At 36.8% G+C, this 15,315-nt stretch overlaps 1 protein-coding gene and 1 long non-coding RNA gene across 3 annotated transcripts in view; one reads left to right on the top strand and one right to left on the bottom strand.

The window, feature by feature from the left end:
- LOC122238762 overlaps positions 1 to 8,608 on the top strand; it is a 45,697-nt gene extending 37,089 nt beyond the window's left edge. The window contains exon 3 of the long non-coding RNA XR_006217898.1: positions 7,991 to 8,608. This is a non-coding gene — a long non-coding RNA (uncharacterized LOC122238762). The remainder of the gene's footprint in view (positions 1 to 7,990) is intronic.
- A 1,443-nt stretch (positions 8,609 to 10,051) lies between these two features.
- On the bottom strand, positions 10,052 to 14,615 carry GAPT (GRB2 binding adaptor protein, transmembrane). Of its 2 annotated transcripts, none has more exons than XM_007079920.3 (2): positions 14,516 to 14,615; positions 10,052 to 11,412 (listed from the first exon to the last, which is right to left on the bottom strand). In XM_007079920.3, exon 2 carries the CDS (start codon positions 11,402 to 11,404, stop codon positions 10,547 to 10,549), a length of 858 nt encoding a protein of 285 aa, XP_007079982.2. In that variant the 5' UTR covers positions 11,405 to 11,412; positions 14,516 to 14,615; the 3' UTR covers positions 10,052 to 10,546. The 2 variants fall into 2 exon arrangements, with proteins under 2 accessions (XP_007079982.2, XP_042815124.1); XM_042959190.1 differs by having other exon boundaries at positions 10,052 to 11,313; positions 14,516 to 14,578.
- Between the last annotated feature and the right edge of the window lie 700 nt (positions 14,616 to 15,315).

Below are 15,315 nucleotides of genomic sequence, written 5' to 3'. Positions count from 1 at the left end.
CTGTCCCCTTTTTTTGCAACATCATTCCCTTAGCCTCTTTGCCTGACTATCTCCCGTTGGTCCTTTAGGACTCTGGTTAGGTGTCACTTTCTGCAAGAAAGCTTTCTTAACCCTAAGCCTAGTTAGTCTTTCATTACACTTAAATGTGCTTCCCTGTCATACCACTGTCAGCATACATTTTAGGAGCCAGTGTGACTGGCTTGCAACTGCCTTATACTGTGCAAGCCCGCTGAATGCACAGGCATGTCTGCCCCTCCCCCTCCATCCACCAATGCCACTGCTGAATTTCCAAGGCTCTCCCCGATTTTGATACATCATGGATACTTGATAAATATTTGTTATAGGTCTGAAATCACTTTGCCCTACTGAGACCATTAAAGTTACTTGTTATAAATTATTTCATGACCTTGATGTTCCACAACTTCCTTTCTATACAACTACAAACATCTACTGGAAGGTGCTTTTATTCAAGATATATTGGAAATCTTACATTTCACATGGACATCAGTACATAGATCACTCGAGGTGGACAAATTCTAAAATCTCTGGGCTATGGAGTATTTTTTTTTTATGATCTAGCCCATTAAACGCTGAGTTTTAGGTCCAGCTCAAAGGAGCTATCCTAAGAAGACTTAAAAATAAATAACAAACAAAAATGTGGAAGTAAATTAAATAAGTAGCACTACTGAGCCATGAAACTTACAGTTATCAGACCAGTCCATTAGCATGATGCCTAGCAGGCCTGGACCCCTTCTTGCTGCTATACACACAGTGTTTTATTTCAGAGCTGATCACTTGGAAAAGGCAAAAGCAAAGGCAAAGGCAAAGGCAAAGGTAAGGCATGCTGTTTTCCAAATGTTACACCACTAGGCTTTAGTAACTGGGGATTATTTGAGCCAGGCATTGAAGAAGCAGATACTCAGTACATGGTACACTGATATCATGATACTTTGCGGCTAATTTTTTTTTTGACACTGGGACATTTTCAACTGTCAGCTTTTGAAATTATTAGCAAGCAACCTGTGCAACGGATACCCTCCCTTCACACCTGAGCCTTCTTTTATTCCATCACTAATTATGTCTCTATTTCTGAGTGACACCCAAGCCCTAACCCCAACTGTCAGTTTAGTCTATGCAAAATTTCAGATGTTGGACATCTGAAGGACAATGGACAAAAATAAGCATTAGGTAGTATGCTATGTGGGTCAAATGCTTCCAAAAGGCATCAGGGCAAGAGAGTTCATATATAAAACAGCTACATCCCTTAGAGAAAGTGTTAGGAAAAGAAGATGGGAGCCAAGGAAAGAGTCTTGGAGAATCACCATACTGCACTGAGTATACAAGAGAGAAGGAAACTACAAAGGAGACTAAGAAAAGAATAAGGAGTAAGAATACCATGCTGCAAAGTGATCATGTAAGCTAAGAACGAAAAAGCGGATATTGGACTTACCACTCTTTGAATTTTGAAAACCAACTAGTTACTGCGGCTTAGAATAGCAGTTAAAAATGTGGAAACGGGCATAAGATCCCTTTCTTGATATCTTTCTTTCCCAACTTCTTCCTTCATGAGTCCCATTGTTCCAGCCTCGCCAATGGCCGAAGCCCTGGTCTTCTCTGTTCTCATTCTATCTGATGTGGCACCACCTGGCTCCAATGGCTGGGGGGAATCACAAAGCTTGCTTGTATTAAAATGTCAAAGAAATCCTATGGCATTTAATTTATATAAACATCTTTCCTACTATATCTTTGCATGTTAGCAATGCTCAAAATAATATATGTAACTCTTCCCATTATGATATTTTCCAAAATAGTTCAGTAATTTCACTACAAGTGTTAGTCATAAAGAAAAAAAATCATTAATTTGGTTAGTACACATAATGAAGCATATCCTGTAAGTAAAGTACTGGTGATCAAGCAGGAAGACAGAAATATTTCTGCTTTCATGGAGCTTAGATTCTAGGTAGAGAGAACAGATTAAAATCATACCACTAACATTTGCCAGGTGGTTATAAGTGCTATGACAGAAAGTAAAACAGGGTTAAAAAGGTTCAGAGAGTAATAGTGGGGGCTGCTTCAGATTGGTTTGTCAGCTCTCAGTAGGTGTCATTTGATCAGAGAGCTAAATGAAATGAGAAGTTCACAAAATGAATATCTAGGGAACAGCAGTCAAGGATGAGAGAATATAGCATCCCCAAATTAGGCAGTTTGAGGATTGGCAAAGAGGCTACTTATAATGTAAATAAATATACTTCCATAGTGAGGGTGTGTACAATTATCAATGTATTTACTAGTAGCCAATCATCTACATACAACCAGGATATAAGGGCAGACCACTCTGTCTACTTTTTATATCATTATCATTCAAAGGAATCAAAAAACTCTTGGAGTTTCATCTACCACCTCTATTCAGATATATCCCAAATCTTTGTTTCATCCCTGATCTCATTTCTGAGCTATAATCCTTACTTTCTAACCATTTGCTAAACCCTATAATCTGGATATTCTGCAATTACTTCATTCTCAGCCTATCAAAAAAGCCTAGTATACACATAGTGTACTTTCCAATGGAGAGAGAGGGAGTAGGGATAAAAAAAAAAAACAGTAGAAATAATAACAAAAAAACTTTCAAAGTTGATGAAAACTATAAAACCATAAATCTAAGAAGCTTCAGAACAACCCAAGCACAAAAATATGAAAAAAGCCATACCAAAGTATACTGTAATAAAATTTCTGAAAAACACTGAGAAAGACAAAAATTTTAGAAGCAGCAGGGAGAAAAGGAAACATTATATACAGAAGATCAGTGATAAGAATAAAACTGAACTTCTTGTTAGACAAAAATACAGTCCAGAAGACAATGAAACAATACCTTTACTGTCAACCTAGAATTCTATACCCAGCAAAAACATATTTCAAAAATGAGATGAAATCAAAATTTCTTCAGATATGTAAATGATGAAAGAATTCAGCATCAGCAGCCTTTCAGTATGGGAATTGGTAAAAGTCCTTCAAACAGAAGGAAAATGATATCGTATGGAAATAATGATCTAGAAGAAGAAATGACAACAATGTTAACTAGGTAAGTAAATAGAAAAGACTTTCATAATTTAAATTTATTTAAAAGATAATTGACTGGGGGCACCTGGGTGGCTCAGTTAGTTAAGCATCTGACTTCAGCTGAGGTCTGATTTCAAGCCCCGTGTCAAATTCTGTGCTAACAGCTCAGAATCTGGAGTCCGCTTCAGATTCTGTATCTCCCTCTCTCTCTGACCTTCCCCCACTCACACTCTGTGTGTCTCTCTCTCTCAAAAAATAAATTAAAAAAATATTTAAAAATTTGAAAAAAAAGATAATCGACTGCTTAAACAAAAATAAGATCAATGTATTGATAACAAATGTAAGTTTATAACATATATAGAGGTAAAATGTATGAGAAATTCAGCACAAAGGCTTAGTGGAAAACAATGGAAGTTTACTTTTGTAAGGCTCTTATACTATACATGAAGTGACATATAATTTGAATGTGGACTATGACAGCTAAACATGTAATATAAATTCTAATGCAACCACTAATGTCCCCACAGGGTTAGAACTAATAAGCCAAAAAGGGAATAAAATGAAATTAGCTTTAAAAAGCAATTATTCCAAAAGAAGGAAGAATGAGAGGAAAAAAGAAAATAAGAAACAGCTGAAACAAATAGAAAGTAAACAGTAAGATGTCATATTTAAAGCCATAATAATAATCACATTAGATGTAAGTGGTACAAATACCCCAAATGGAAGCAGAGATTGTCAGATTGGATATAACCTGGCACAAACAGGTTAAAAGTAAATGGGGGGACAAGATATACCATGCTACCACTAATTAAAAGAAAGTTGAAATGGGTATACTAGTATCAGATGAAGGATATTTCAGAGCAAAGATTATTGCCAAGTATAAAGACTGTGATTGGATAATGACAAAGGGGTCAAATAATCAAGAGGACATAATGATACTTAATGTTTCTTCACCAAATAATAGAACTTTAAAATATGTAAGGCAAAAGCTATAAAAAAGATAAAAGTGTAAGGAGAAACAGATAAAATCCACAACTATAATCAGAAAATTTAACTGTCATCTCTTAGTAAGTAGACAAAAAAAAATCAGTAAGAGTGTAGAGGAGTTGACACAAATGCCCATCAACTGATGACTGGATAAACAAATGTAACATGGTCATACCTACAATGTAATATTATTCAACCATAAAGAGGAGTGAAATACTGATATATGCTAAAATACTATATTAAGTGAAAGATGTCAGTCATGAAAGAGCACATATTATATGATTCTATTTATATTACTAGAATAGTCAAATCTATACAGACACAAAGAATAGTGGTTGCCAGGTGCTATGACTGAATATTTGTGTCCTCCCCAATTCATATGTTTAAACCTAACACCTAATGTAATGGTATTTGGAAGTAGGACTTTGGGAGGTAGTTAGGTCATAAAAAGGTCATAAAAAAAATTAGTGCCCTTATAAAAGAGATCTCAGGGAGATCCCTCCACCTGCCACCATGTAAGGACACGATGAAAACATGGCAATCTAAGAGCCAGGAAGTGAGCTCTAACCAGACACTGAATTTGGTGACACCTTGATCTTGGGACTTCCCAGAGTTTAGAACTGTGAGAAATAAATGTTTTTTTTTAACCACCAATCTGTAATATTTATGTTAATAGTAGGCTGAACTAAGAGATGAAAGAAATGAAAATGGGGAATGACTGCCAAGGGAATTTCTTTGGGGAATGATGAAAATATTCTGGAATTAGACAGTGATGAAATTTGCACAACTTTGTGAATATACTAAAAACCACTAAATTGTGTGCTTTAAAAAGATAAAATTTATGGCATGTAAATTGTATCTCAATAAAAACATAATGTAAAGGATTTGAACCATACTGTCAAGCACCTTGAACTAATTGGCACTAAATGCCATTTATAGCATACTACACCCAATAGCAGAATATACACTGTTTTCAAGTTCACATAAAACACTTACCAAGATAAACCCTATTTTAGTCCAGAGAACAAATTACAAATCTAAAAGAATTTAAAACATATAAAATATGTTCTCTAACCACAGTGAATTTAAATTATAAATCAGTAAAAAAATAAGGAAGATTCTCAAACATTTGTAAATTAAATAACAAACTTCTAAATAACCCAAGGTTCAAAATAATAAAAAGGGAAATTAGAAAGTATTTTTTCTGAATAGAAATAAAAACATGTCAAAATGTGTAAGATGCAATTAAAGCAGCACTTTCAGAAAAATGTGTAGTCTTAAACATCTACACAGAGAAGGAAGAAAGGACTCAAACCAATGACCTCAGCTTCCACTTTAAGAAACTAGAAGGAGATAAGCTAATTAAAGCTAATTAAGCAGAAAAAAATATAATAAAGAGCAGCAATCAATGAAATAGGAAACCTACAAACAATAAAGAAAATCAATAAAACCATTTGAAAAGAGAGAGAAGACACAATATCAAGAATGAGAGAGGTGATATTGTCATATGTAGATATTAAAAAGATAATAAGGAAATGTTATGAATAACTTAAAAATAATAAACTCAACAACTTACTAGATCAAACTACCAGAGTTCATTCAAGGATAACTTAATACTACTATATCAATTAAAGAAGTTGAATTTAGAAAATTCTCATATAGAAAATTCCAGGCTCAAATAGCCTGGCTGATACAAACACTTAGAGAAGAAATATCAGTTCTGTTCAAACTCTTCCAGAAATTGCTATGAGGTGAACATCACTCTTGATGCCAATACCTGATTAAATGACCATATTTCACTCACTTGTTGACCAGAAGAGCTTAGTTTCCTGAAATAGTATCCTTAAAATACAAACAACAGTCCTCTGATGTCTTTTAGGAGTCTCCTGCTACCTGGAAGCTTCCCATTCTTGACTCCAGAGCAAAGAAAGCTGATGATTATAATCTAGTACAAAACAACCTATGGTCAATGACTCTCAGAACGTCAAAAATAGAAGCGGTATCTCTTTTTTTTCCCCTTGTTCTGGTCTGAGATCCTCATTTCTTAACAGTAACAAAAACAGCCAAAGTGATTTTCTGACATGTTTATCGTCCCCCAAACAGAAAAAGCAAAACATAAGTAAAAATATCATTTTAATATTGTTCAATAGCTTGTCACTCAATGATGAAAATTCATAAAGTATGACAAGGCTTGAGATGTTGTAAAGCAAGGTTTTCAGTGGGTTAAGTAATGGCCCCTTTGCTGTGGAGACCAATAATAGATTGGGGTATATTACTCTACCTCATTATTGGGGTATATTCTTATTACTTTTATATTGATGTATAATGCAGACTGAGGTGAATGTTTCAAGCTGAAGGCTGAGAGCAATCTGAAGAAGCCAGGTGTTCATTGTTGCTGGATGTTGGCCATGGTGTCTCACAGAGATTAGCTGCATGTCACAGGATATGAACTTGCCTACATTTCTGGGAGTATACAGGAAAACTACACTCATTATATTTGATGCTACTGTCTCCTTTCCCTCACCCCTGACATCTCTCCTCCTTTAATTGTGGTACATGTGGTCACTTTTCTAATAATAAAACACAAATACAAACTGCTGCTCTCAATAGATGCAGATAGATTTTACTATTTTTACCTCTCAAGGACATTTTTACTTTTCAGATTTTAGGAAGATGGAGAAATATTATAATAAAGGATGCAAGAAGCAGATAAAAATATGAAGGAGACAGACACACAGAGAGAGACGGAGAGAGAAGAAAGAGGGTGTGTGTGGGGGAGGGTGAGGTGGAGAAGTGAGGGAGGAATGGGAAATGAAAGAAGGAAAAAGAGAAGAGGGACTCAAAACCAGAGAAGGGATGAAGAGTATGTATTGTAAAAAGAGAAGGTGAATGACAATCTCCTTTGTTCCCTTTGCCCACTCCCACCAAAACCTGCTAGTAAGAAAAGTAGGAAGAGATTTTCAATTGATAAAGAACTTAAAATTAATTTTTAAAAAGTAGTCAAGACAGGAAGTGGTGAAAGATTATGGTCTAAATACTTCTACACAGTCCTTTTACTATATTTTCTGGCCAAAGAGAATAAACAAGTATCAAATATTCACCCTATCTCTGGAAAATGACCTGTAACGGATGTGTCAACATATATATTTCACAGTATCAACCACCATTCTTAAAAATCATTAAGAGGGGTGCCTGGGTGGCTCTGTCGGCTAAGCGTCGGACTTCGACTCAGGTCACGATCTCACGGTCCCTGAGTTCGAGCCCCGCGTCGGACTCTGGGCTGATGGCTCGGAACCTGGAGCCTGCTTCCGATTCTGTGTCTTCCTCTCTCTCTGCCCCTCCCCCGTTCATGCTCTGTCTCTCTCTGTCTCAAAAATAAATAAACGTTAAAAAAAATTTAAAAAAAATCGTTAAGAATTTACAACCCTCCTCACTGGCCATTCTTTCTCAGGCTCCTTTGCTATATTCTCCTCATTGACCTAACATCAGAATACTGCAGTTTGAGGGGGACTTCTGCATTGCATCCCTTTTTCTATTGGTTCTCTACTCTTTGCTCCAGGTCATCACATAAATCCCTGTTCCTCTAGATACCACCTAAATGCTTGCTGATGGCTCTCAAATGTACATATCCACTTAGGAGCTCTCCTCCAAATTTCAAATGTGTATATACAACTGCAAATTGGGGATTTTTACTTGGGTGTCAGGACATGTCAGAATAAACAGGTCCAAAATTGATTTTTCCCCTTTGGTAGTAGGTTGACTGACTTAAATTCTATTTACAACTTTCTTTTTCCCTTGGCTCCTTTCCTATGAGGCTATCAAAGGTCAAAATTCAATTTCTCCTCCACTCATACCTGGTTGTATCCATGTATGCATGTAACACCATTCTGGTCAATGACATATAAATAGGTATCTCCTGATGTGGTCTTTTCCTTTTATCCTTCAGGACCAGAACACAAATGTAAGGCTTGCACGTTCCACAATCATTTGGTGATCATGAGCTAATACAAATGAGGATGAAACTTACAGCACTAAGGATGGCAGAGAGAAAATAGAGAAAGAACATGGATTGCTGATGGTACTGTTAGCCTAATACGCTAGCCTTCAAGTGCCTCACTTCAGTGTCCACATTATTTGAAATAAATGAAGGTGTACATGTCTAAGTCAATGTAGTCAGCTTTTCTGTTACTGGGAGCCCAAGTCATGCCTGACACAGCCTCCAAAACAGTTTCCACTGTAAGTCTTCCTCATCTCACTGAAATGCTTTATAATTGCCCCTGCTGCTCCAGCCAGAAATAAGGTGGTTCTTCTAGACTTCTCTGTTACAATCCCCAATCTTAACCCTTCCCTACCAAACCTACATACTGAGTCCATCAGTAAGTCCTGTGGCAGTTCCTCCAAAGATTAAGGTAGCTATGTCAATGGCTTTATCTGCACTGCAGCCACCCCTGTCTAAATTAAATGCAAAAGCTTTTCACACCCCTACCCATCTCACACTTTCACGGATAACTCCTTTCACCTTAAGTCCCATCTTAAGTGTGTCTTCAGAGAGGCCTCTTTTGACCATTCCATTAAAATTCTTCCCTACCGAACCCTATTGCTCTCAAAAACAAAAGTTTTTTTTTTTTTCTTCAAAGCATTTTTATTTGTATACTGGGGTCCACCCTGGGAAACAGAAAGCTTACCGGTTTAAGAGGGAGAATTTAATACAGAGAATTAGCAAAAAGGTATTAGTTGACTGGAAGGATATAAAGAGGACACCGAGGTGCCACAAAGACAGTGACTGCAGGAGAGAGCACCCATGCCTCGGGCTTGGACTTGAAGCTCAGAGGGTCTCATCTGTTTCCTCCAGAGGAGGCTCTGAAGAGCTGCCTCTCAGATTCTAAGGTGAGCTCATTACCTCTGACAGTGTGCAATTGAGCTGATTCTGGGAATGCCGGAAGAAACTAGAAAATGCAAAGAACTGGTGATGCTGGAGTAAATTACATGGCAATGGTCCCTGCCGGGGCCGCAAGGAGAAAGAGTAAGTCCCTTTTGGTTCCAATCGTCTACCAGTCTTCCACGGTGCTCCCTTTGAACAGAGCCCTATATGGGTCCACTTGGCAAAGGAAAAATACAGCTTGCAGAGTCTCAGCCTGATCAATTCAGGACAGCAGATAAAAGGAAGACTTCAGGGATAAGATACTACAGCTTAAGAAGTAGTATATTTGTTTATTTATTTTCTTTTCTTTCCTACTAGACAATATGCATTCAAGACCCATGTCTTTATACGTTTTACCCCTTTCATGTGCTGAGTAAAAGTACATAGATGGTACTTGAAAAATATTTCTTGAATGAATGAATTTATTAGATTTTTCTCCAAACTGCTGAGCAAAATACACACCTTAATTCTTGTCAATTGACCAATACTGATTGCCTCATATAATGGTCTAGGCACTGGAGTTAAAATATGAATATGAGGCACTTCCTTATTACTTAGCAAGGAATTTAAGACATTCTCATATGACATTAAATAGTAAAATGCCATAGAAAACATTCATATGTTTGAATTCCCAGAGACTTAAACAGGCAGAAAAATCTATAGGAAATAAGAAAAGAAAAAGGTAAAGGCAGGTTTGGAATAACTCAGAAGACATGTGGAAGAAGTTACCATACGAGGCAGCCTTGAAAGGGGGCAGACCAACAAAGCCATGGAGGAGGGATGGGTCTGGCAATTCTCATATGATTATGAGGAAAGCAGTCAAGTGAGAAATTACTAGGAGTCACTGGAAAAGTAAACTGGAACCAACTGTGGGAAATCATAAGTCCTAGAGTTAGATTATAAATAGTACATTGGGACGCCTGGGTGGCTCAGTTGGTTGAGCATCTGACTTTGGCTCAGGTCATGATCTCGTGGTTCACGGGTTTGAGCCCCGTGTTGGACTTTGTGCTGACAGCTCAGAGCCTGGAGCCTGCTTTGTGGATTCTGTCTCCCTCTCCCTCTGCCCCTCTCCCACTTGTACTCTGTCTCTCTCTCTCTTTCAAAAATAAATTTAAAACCTTTTAAAAATTAAAAAAAATTATAAATAGTATGTCGTTTGCAAAGAGGAGACACTAAGAGGTTTCAGCAAAGGAGTGATGCAGCATTCGAAATATTTTCTGAAGATAAATCTGGCAACATCATGGGTGAATGTGTAGACACTAGAGCCAGAAAGACTTGTTAGGAGACTGACAGCAATCTTGAGCCAGAAAAGATGGTAGAGAGAGAAATAAAAGAAAAAGATAACAGGTAACAGAAGGAAGAATCAATATAACACAATGCAGAATTAATCTAGCAAAATGAGGGTAAAGGGGATCCCTGGAATTAACCCACAGTGATACACAGAGAGAAGGTTCAGAAGGGTGGAGACAGACAAAAGATCGTTGAGTTTCACTCGAAGAACAGGATTAACAATGGCATAAGTACAATAAAAGTCCCAGTGAATATTTATCCTCTAATAACTGAACCCAGTGTTTTGAAAAGTTATGAATCTGGAAGAATATATATGTCTTCATCTTGAGAGACTTCAGAAGTGCTAGGCTTCTGGAAGTTGTAATATTGAGATGATGTCTCATTTCCATAGATATGCTCCTCGAAATTGGTGGGCCGAGTGTTCTCATATAGTTCCTTATCAGTTTCTTCTTTAGCTCTGGGAGGACCGACTTGCACATTTTCATAGTTGTCATACATGTTAACCCCTCTCCCAGTAGATGTATAGTCTTGGGTCTGAACTGAGATTTTATGCCTTGAGCTGACAGTGAGGGGATCTGAGAGCGTTTTAGCATAGTCTTTTCTCCTGCTGCTTCTCCTCTGCAAAAACCTTGGTAAGGTAAATTGCACTGGGTTATGGTGTTTCCAGTGCCAAACACACCCAATTCCACAGATCAACAACAGTAAAAGAAGGGAAAGTCCTATAGAAACGGCCAATGAAGTATTTCCACAGCTTTTCAACATTTCTGCACAAGCAGTGTTTAGTAGTGTGGTGTGGCCCTTAATGAATTCACAGGTGCAGACCAGCGTAATTCCTTGTAGGGTAGAGTTAAGAAGGAATCTTGGAAGCTCTTTCAGGCATTTCTTTTTCAGATGTGAAAGAACATCATTTGGCAAAGTCCTGATACAATTAGAGGAGAGGTTGAGTAAACGGAGTCTTTGAAGATCGTTCTTGTTGTATGTGATGTTTTTTACAGTACAATCATTAATGTATACTTGCACGATGTCGGGGGGGATTTTACTCGACTCCACTTCCCTTTCTATAAATGAATCACAAAATGAAGCAGAAATGAGTGGAAGATAATGGCAGAGTAGACAACTCAAGAAAGAGAAGGTTGAATGATCTGCCATCCAGACACCTATAAATTAAGAACATATTAATTGCGTGTTTATTTCATAGCATAACAAAACATATTAGTTTTATATTTATTACATAGCATAATAAAAAATCTGCCAATATCTACCACCATATTAAGCACCAGCACTTAGTGAGTTCCTGCTACAAAAGAGAAGTACTAGCTGTTGTGAGGAGAGAAAAAGAGAAGAACCTCTATCTGGCCAAGTGTGAGTGATTTTATTAATTAGATTTCAACATGACTTTTGACAATGAGGCTAATAATTTTCAAGTGAAACGCAATGCTTTGAATGCAACAGGTGGAAGCGATACGAGTACACATGGGCAATAATTTCCATTGCTTATCACCTCCTCCGTGATGCCTGTGGCAGTCAAGGACGATGTCTTTTCCTTAATCACTCCTTCCTCTGTACTTCCCTATTAATGAATCCATTCCCTGGTAGAGCATGATAGCCTAACTTACAGGGAACTGTGTGTCTTCCTACCTGGTTAAATGGTGGGCGGGGGTTGGGTCTTTTCGTCTTTATATTCCTAAAGAACACCATTAACAGCTAGTGCAGAAAAGGAGTTCAACTGATATTTATTAAATAAATGAGTCAAGAAACAAATGACTCCTAACGTCAGCATCTAATTGCTTAAGTCAACAGTTTAAAACTTGACACACATCTTCTAGCGCTCACTTTGGCAGCACATATACTAAGATACATCTTCTAAAGGGCATAGTTTATACTTAATAGAAGACAATAGCTCTTTTATATTACATAAAATATCTAAAAATACTTTGAAAGCCTTCCTATCACTAGTGCTCTCACAACTTCCAGCAAAAAAAAAAATTTCAATTAAGATAATTTTAGAATGTTTTCTGTCAATGCTTTAAAATAGCAATGAAGAGAGAAATGAAAAGCATTTATAGCCAGATTGAGTTGTTGTATTATGATTTTATCAACAAAATAGTATTACTCTATGTTCTTAGCCTAGACACAGAAATAGTTACATCTAATACCATTTTCCTTGTTTCCAGTTTTAAATTTTTTTGTTAACGTTTATTTATTTTTGAGACAGAGAGAGACAGAGCATGAACAGGGGAGGGTCAGAGAGAGGGAGACATAGAATCTGAAACAGGTTCCAGGCTCTGAGCTGTCAGCACAGAGCCCGACGCGGGGCTCGAACTCACGGACCTTGAGATCATGACCTGAGCCGAAGTCGGCCGTTCGGTCGCTCAACCAACTGAGCCACCCAGGCGCCCCTCATTGTTTCCAGTTTTATTGAGATATAATTGATATACAACTTTGTATTTGTTCAAGGTATATACAACATGATGATTTGACATATGTATTATTGCAAAATGATCACTGCACTAAATTTAGCTGATGATCATCACCTCACATAGCTACAATTTTTTTCCTGTCATGATAACTTTTAAGATCTACCCTCTTAGCAACTTTCAAATATACAATACAGTATTGTTAGCTATAGTCATCCAATATTGTGAACAGTGCTTGTGGGATGATTATTATCTATTGAATGTCAGTACTGATAATATTTAGTTAAGAGCTTATTTCGCTTCAGCTTTAAAACACTTTTAGATAGATGGATTATCTCCTTTGATCCCACAGCTGCTGTATGAAATAGATACTATTGTTATGTCCATTTTACAGAAGAGCGAGGAGAGGATTAAAGAGTTTAAGTAACTTCTTGAATAACTAAGAAGTGACTAAATCAGGATCCAAGCAAAGTTTGCCTCCAAATACTATTCTTACCCACATTTCTATAAATGGCTATCAAAAACATCTATCGCTAAAATTTTAAAGCTTGATTAGCTCTGAGATTCGTGAGGGCTGGAGTTCTTATTTATCTTTACATTACCAAATCTAGCACTAGACACAGAAGAGCTACTTTCTTAAATATTTGTTAGTGAATAGAGCAAACTACATTAGGATAACAACAGTAACAATAAACAGGTAAAAGGAAACCCCACAAAGTTGAGCCCTGCTTTCAGTGAGTATTCACACAAGACAGTAAAGTTTTCTAAATTTTTTCACCATTGGAATACATCAATGTGCAAATTTTCAGTTTGGCATGTCACACAAAATACCAAATTACATATGAGATGCAGTTATCTTTTATATAATTTATTTGATAAAACTATATGGACAGATAGCCCGGATCTAGACATCTTTTAATCTCTTTATAATCGTGGTAAATTCTCTCCTTTATAAGGTCAGACACAATGCTTATGTCAAGGCAAATATTTGGCAAATGACTTTAACCATTAGGATCTCATTTCCTTTCTAAAGCAGATGAGAACCAATCATATGTAAGATATTTTATGTTAAAAGTGATTACTCGTTTAAGTAAAAATTTGTTAGCACATTTGAACAGAATTTCAAATATAGATTAAAATTAATCACCTTATTAAAAGGTGCTAGGCTTGCAACAAAAGTGGGGAAGGCTAACTATTGCTGAGGATAAGGTAATAAATTGCCCTCTCAATTTCCAAGAGGAGAATTTATTTTTACCATCTATTTTCTTCTATGTAGGCACTCCAGAACATTTCAAATATTAAAACTGTTTGTCAAAAGAAGTACTTACTGAAATAAACACAAGAAAACTTCTTACAGGAGAAAAAATGCATCCTTTTCCTTTCTCTAAAATAACTTAACAGGAAAAACTCTGAGAGGCAAAAAGGAAAGACCCACTAGAATGAAAACCATGTGTTAAACAAGAGCCCTTCAAAGATAGCTTAACATCCCAGTAAGCCTAACTTTGCCCAATCTTACAGAAGACTGTTTCATTCTTGAAAGCAGTTCCAACAGACTAACAATTATTCATTTGTCCTAAAATTACAAGTGGTTGATAGACTTCTGGAATTTTCAAAGGCAGATATTGTCCTTGTGTTTGGAAAAGCCTAATCTTACACGTGTAAGCATATATACTGGTAAAGACACTAACATCACCCTCCGTTTGTAAACTGATATTTCCCCCTATCACCACCAAAGGCCATCTAAAAACTGTGTCTGGTAACATAAAAAAAGTCACTGATGATTTAAAATGAATTTGTTTCTTACAGTTGTTCATTAGCCACACACCTTAAATCAGGTTCTTACCTTGAGACTGCTGTGCCAAGCTCCCTTCTGTTCTTTTGGTTAAACCTGCTTTGATGTTCCCCTTTTTTGCTTTGGTCAGTTACTTCCTTCTTTACGTCCTCCTTTCAGATTATTTCATACTTGCAAAGTTTCCTGGCTCTAGAGGAAGTTCTTATCAGATGCACCAGAATTAAGATAAATGGCATGAGATTTTAAAAAAGGAAGCTCAGCTCTTCTTGTTATCAAGTAATAATTCTCCAACTAAATCAGAAAATGATCAGAAAATGATGCATGAAGCCCAGATGCTTTTTTTGTTTGTGCAATATAAATAAAAGGTGCAGTCCTCACTTCACAGTCAATAAGAGTCATTTTTGCACTTGCACTTAAAATTTTTTTAAAAACAGAGATTTTAAAATGTAGTTACATAGAGGTCTTGTTGATTTGTTTGCTCGCGGGATTGCTAAAAGAGTCCTCCTTTGAAATATTATGTCCCATCGCCGCAAGTTACATTTATACTTGTCAAGCCAGTGTCCCAATTTTGGATCAGAAAGTGTTCATATTCTTTAAGTTGATGACACAGGAATTTCCCCAAGTAAGTATATTCTGAGTTGTGCTATTTCTGTGATTCTCTAGTAGGTAGAAAGAAAAACTCTTTAATAATAGTAACCGGCACATTCTGGACACTCAGTAAGTCTCCTAAACGTTTGGTGTACTCCTCAGTGAATTCTGACAACAACTCCAGAGAATAGGGCTGCTCTTCACCCTATGGTACAGAGGAGGAAATGGAAGCAGGGTGGTAACATCATCACCCACCCAGGGTG

The sequence above is a fragment of the Panthera tigris genome, chromosome A1 (assembly GCF_018350195.1).
Source record: "Panthera tigris isolate Pti1 chromosome A1, P.tigris_Pti1_mat1.1, whole genome shotgun sequence".
NCBI lineage: Eukaryota > Metazoa > Chordata > Mammalia > Carnivora > Felidae > Panthera > Panthera tigris.
This window is presented reverse-complemented; position numbering and strand designations above follow the sequence as displayed.

Excerpts from the sequence above, each read along its gene's own strand:
- GAPT (XM_007079920.3), bottom strand. The coding sequence starts at position 11,404 with ATGGCAGATCATTCAACCTTCTCTTTCTTGAGTTGTCTACTCTGCCAT.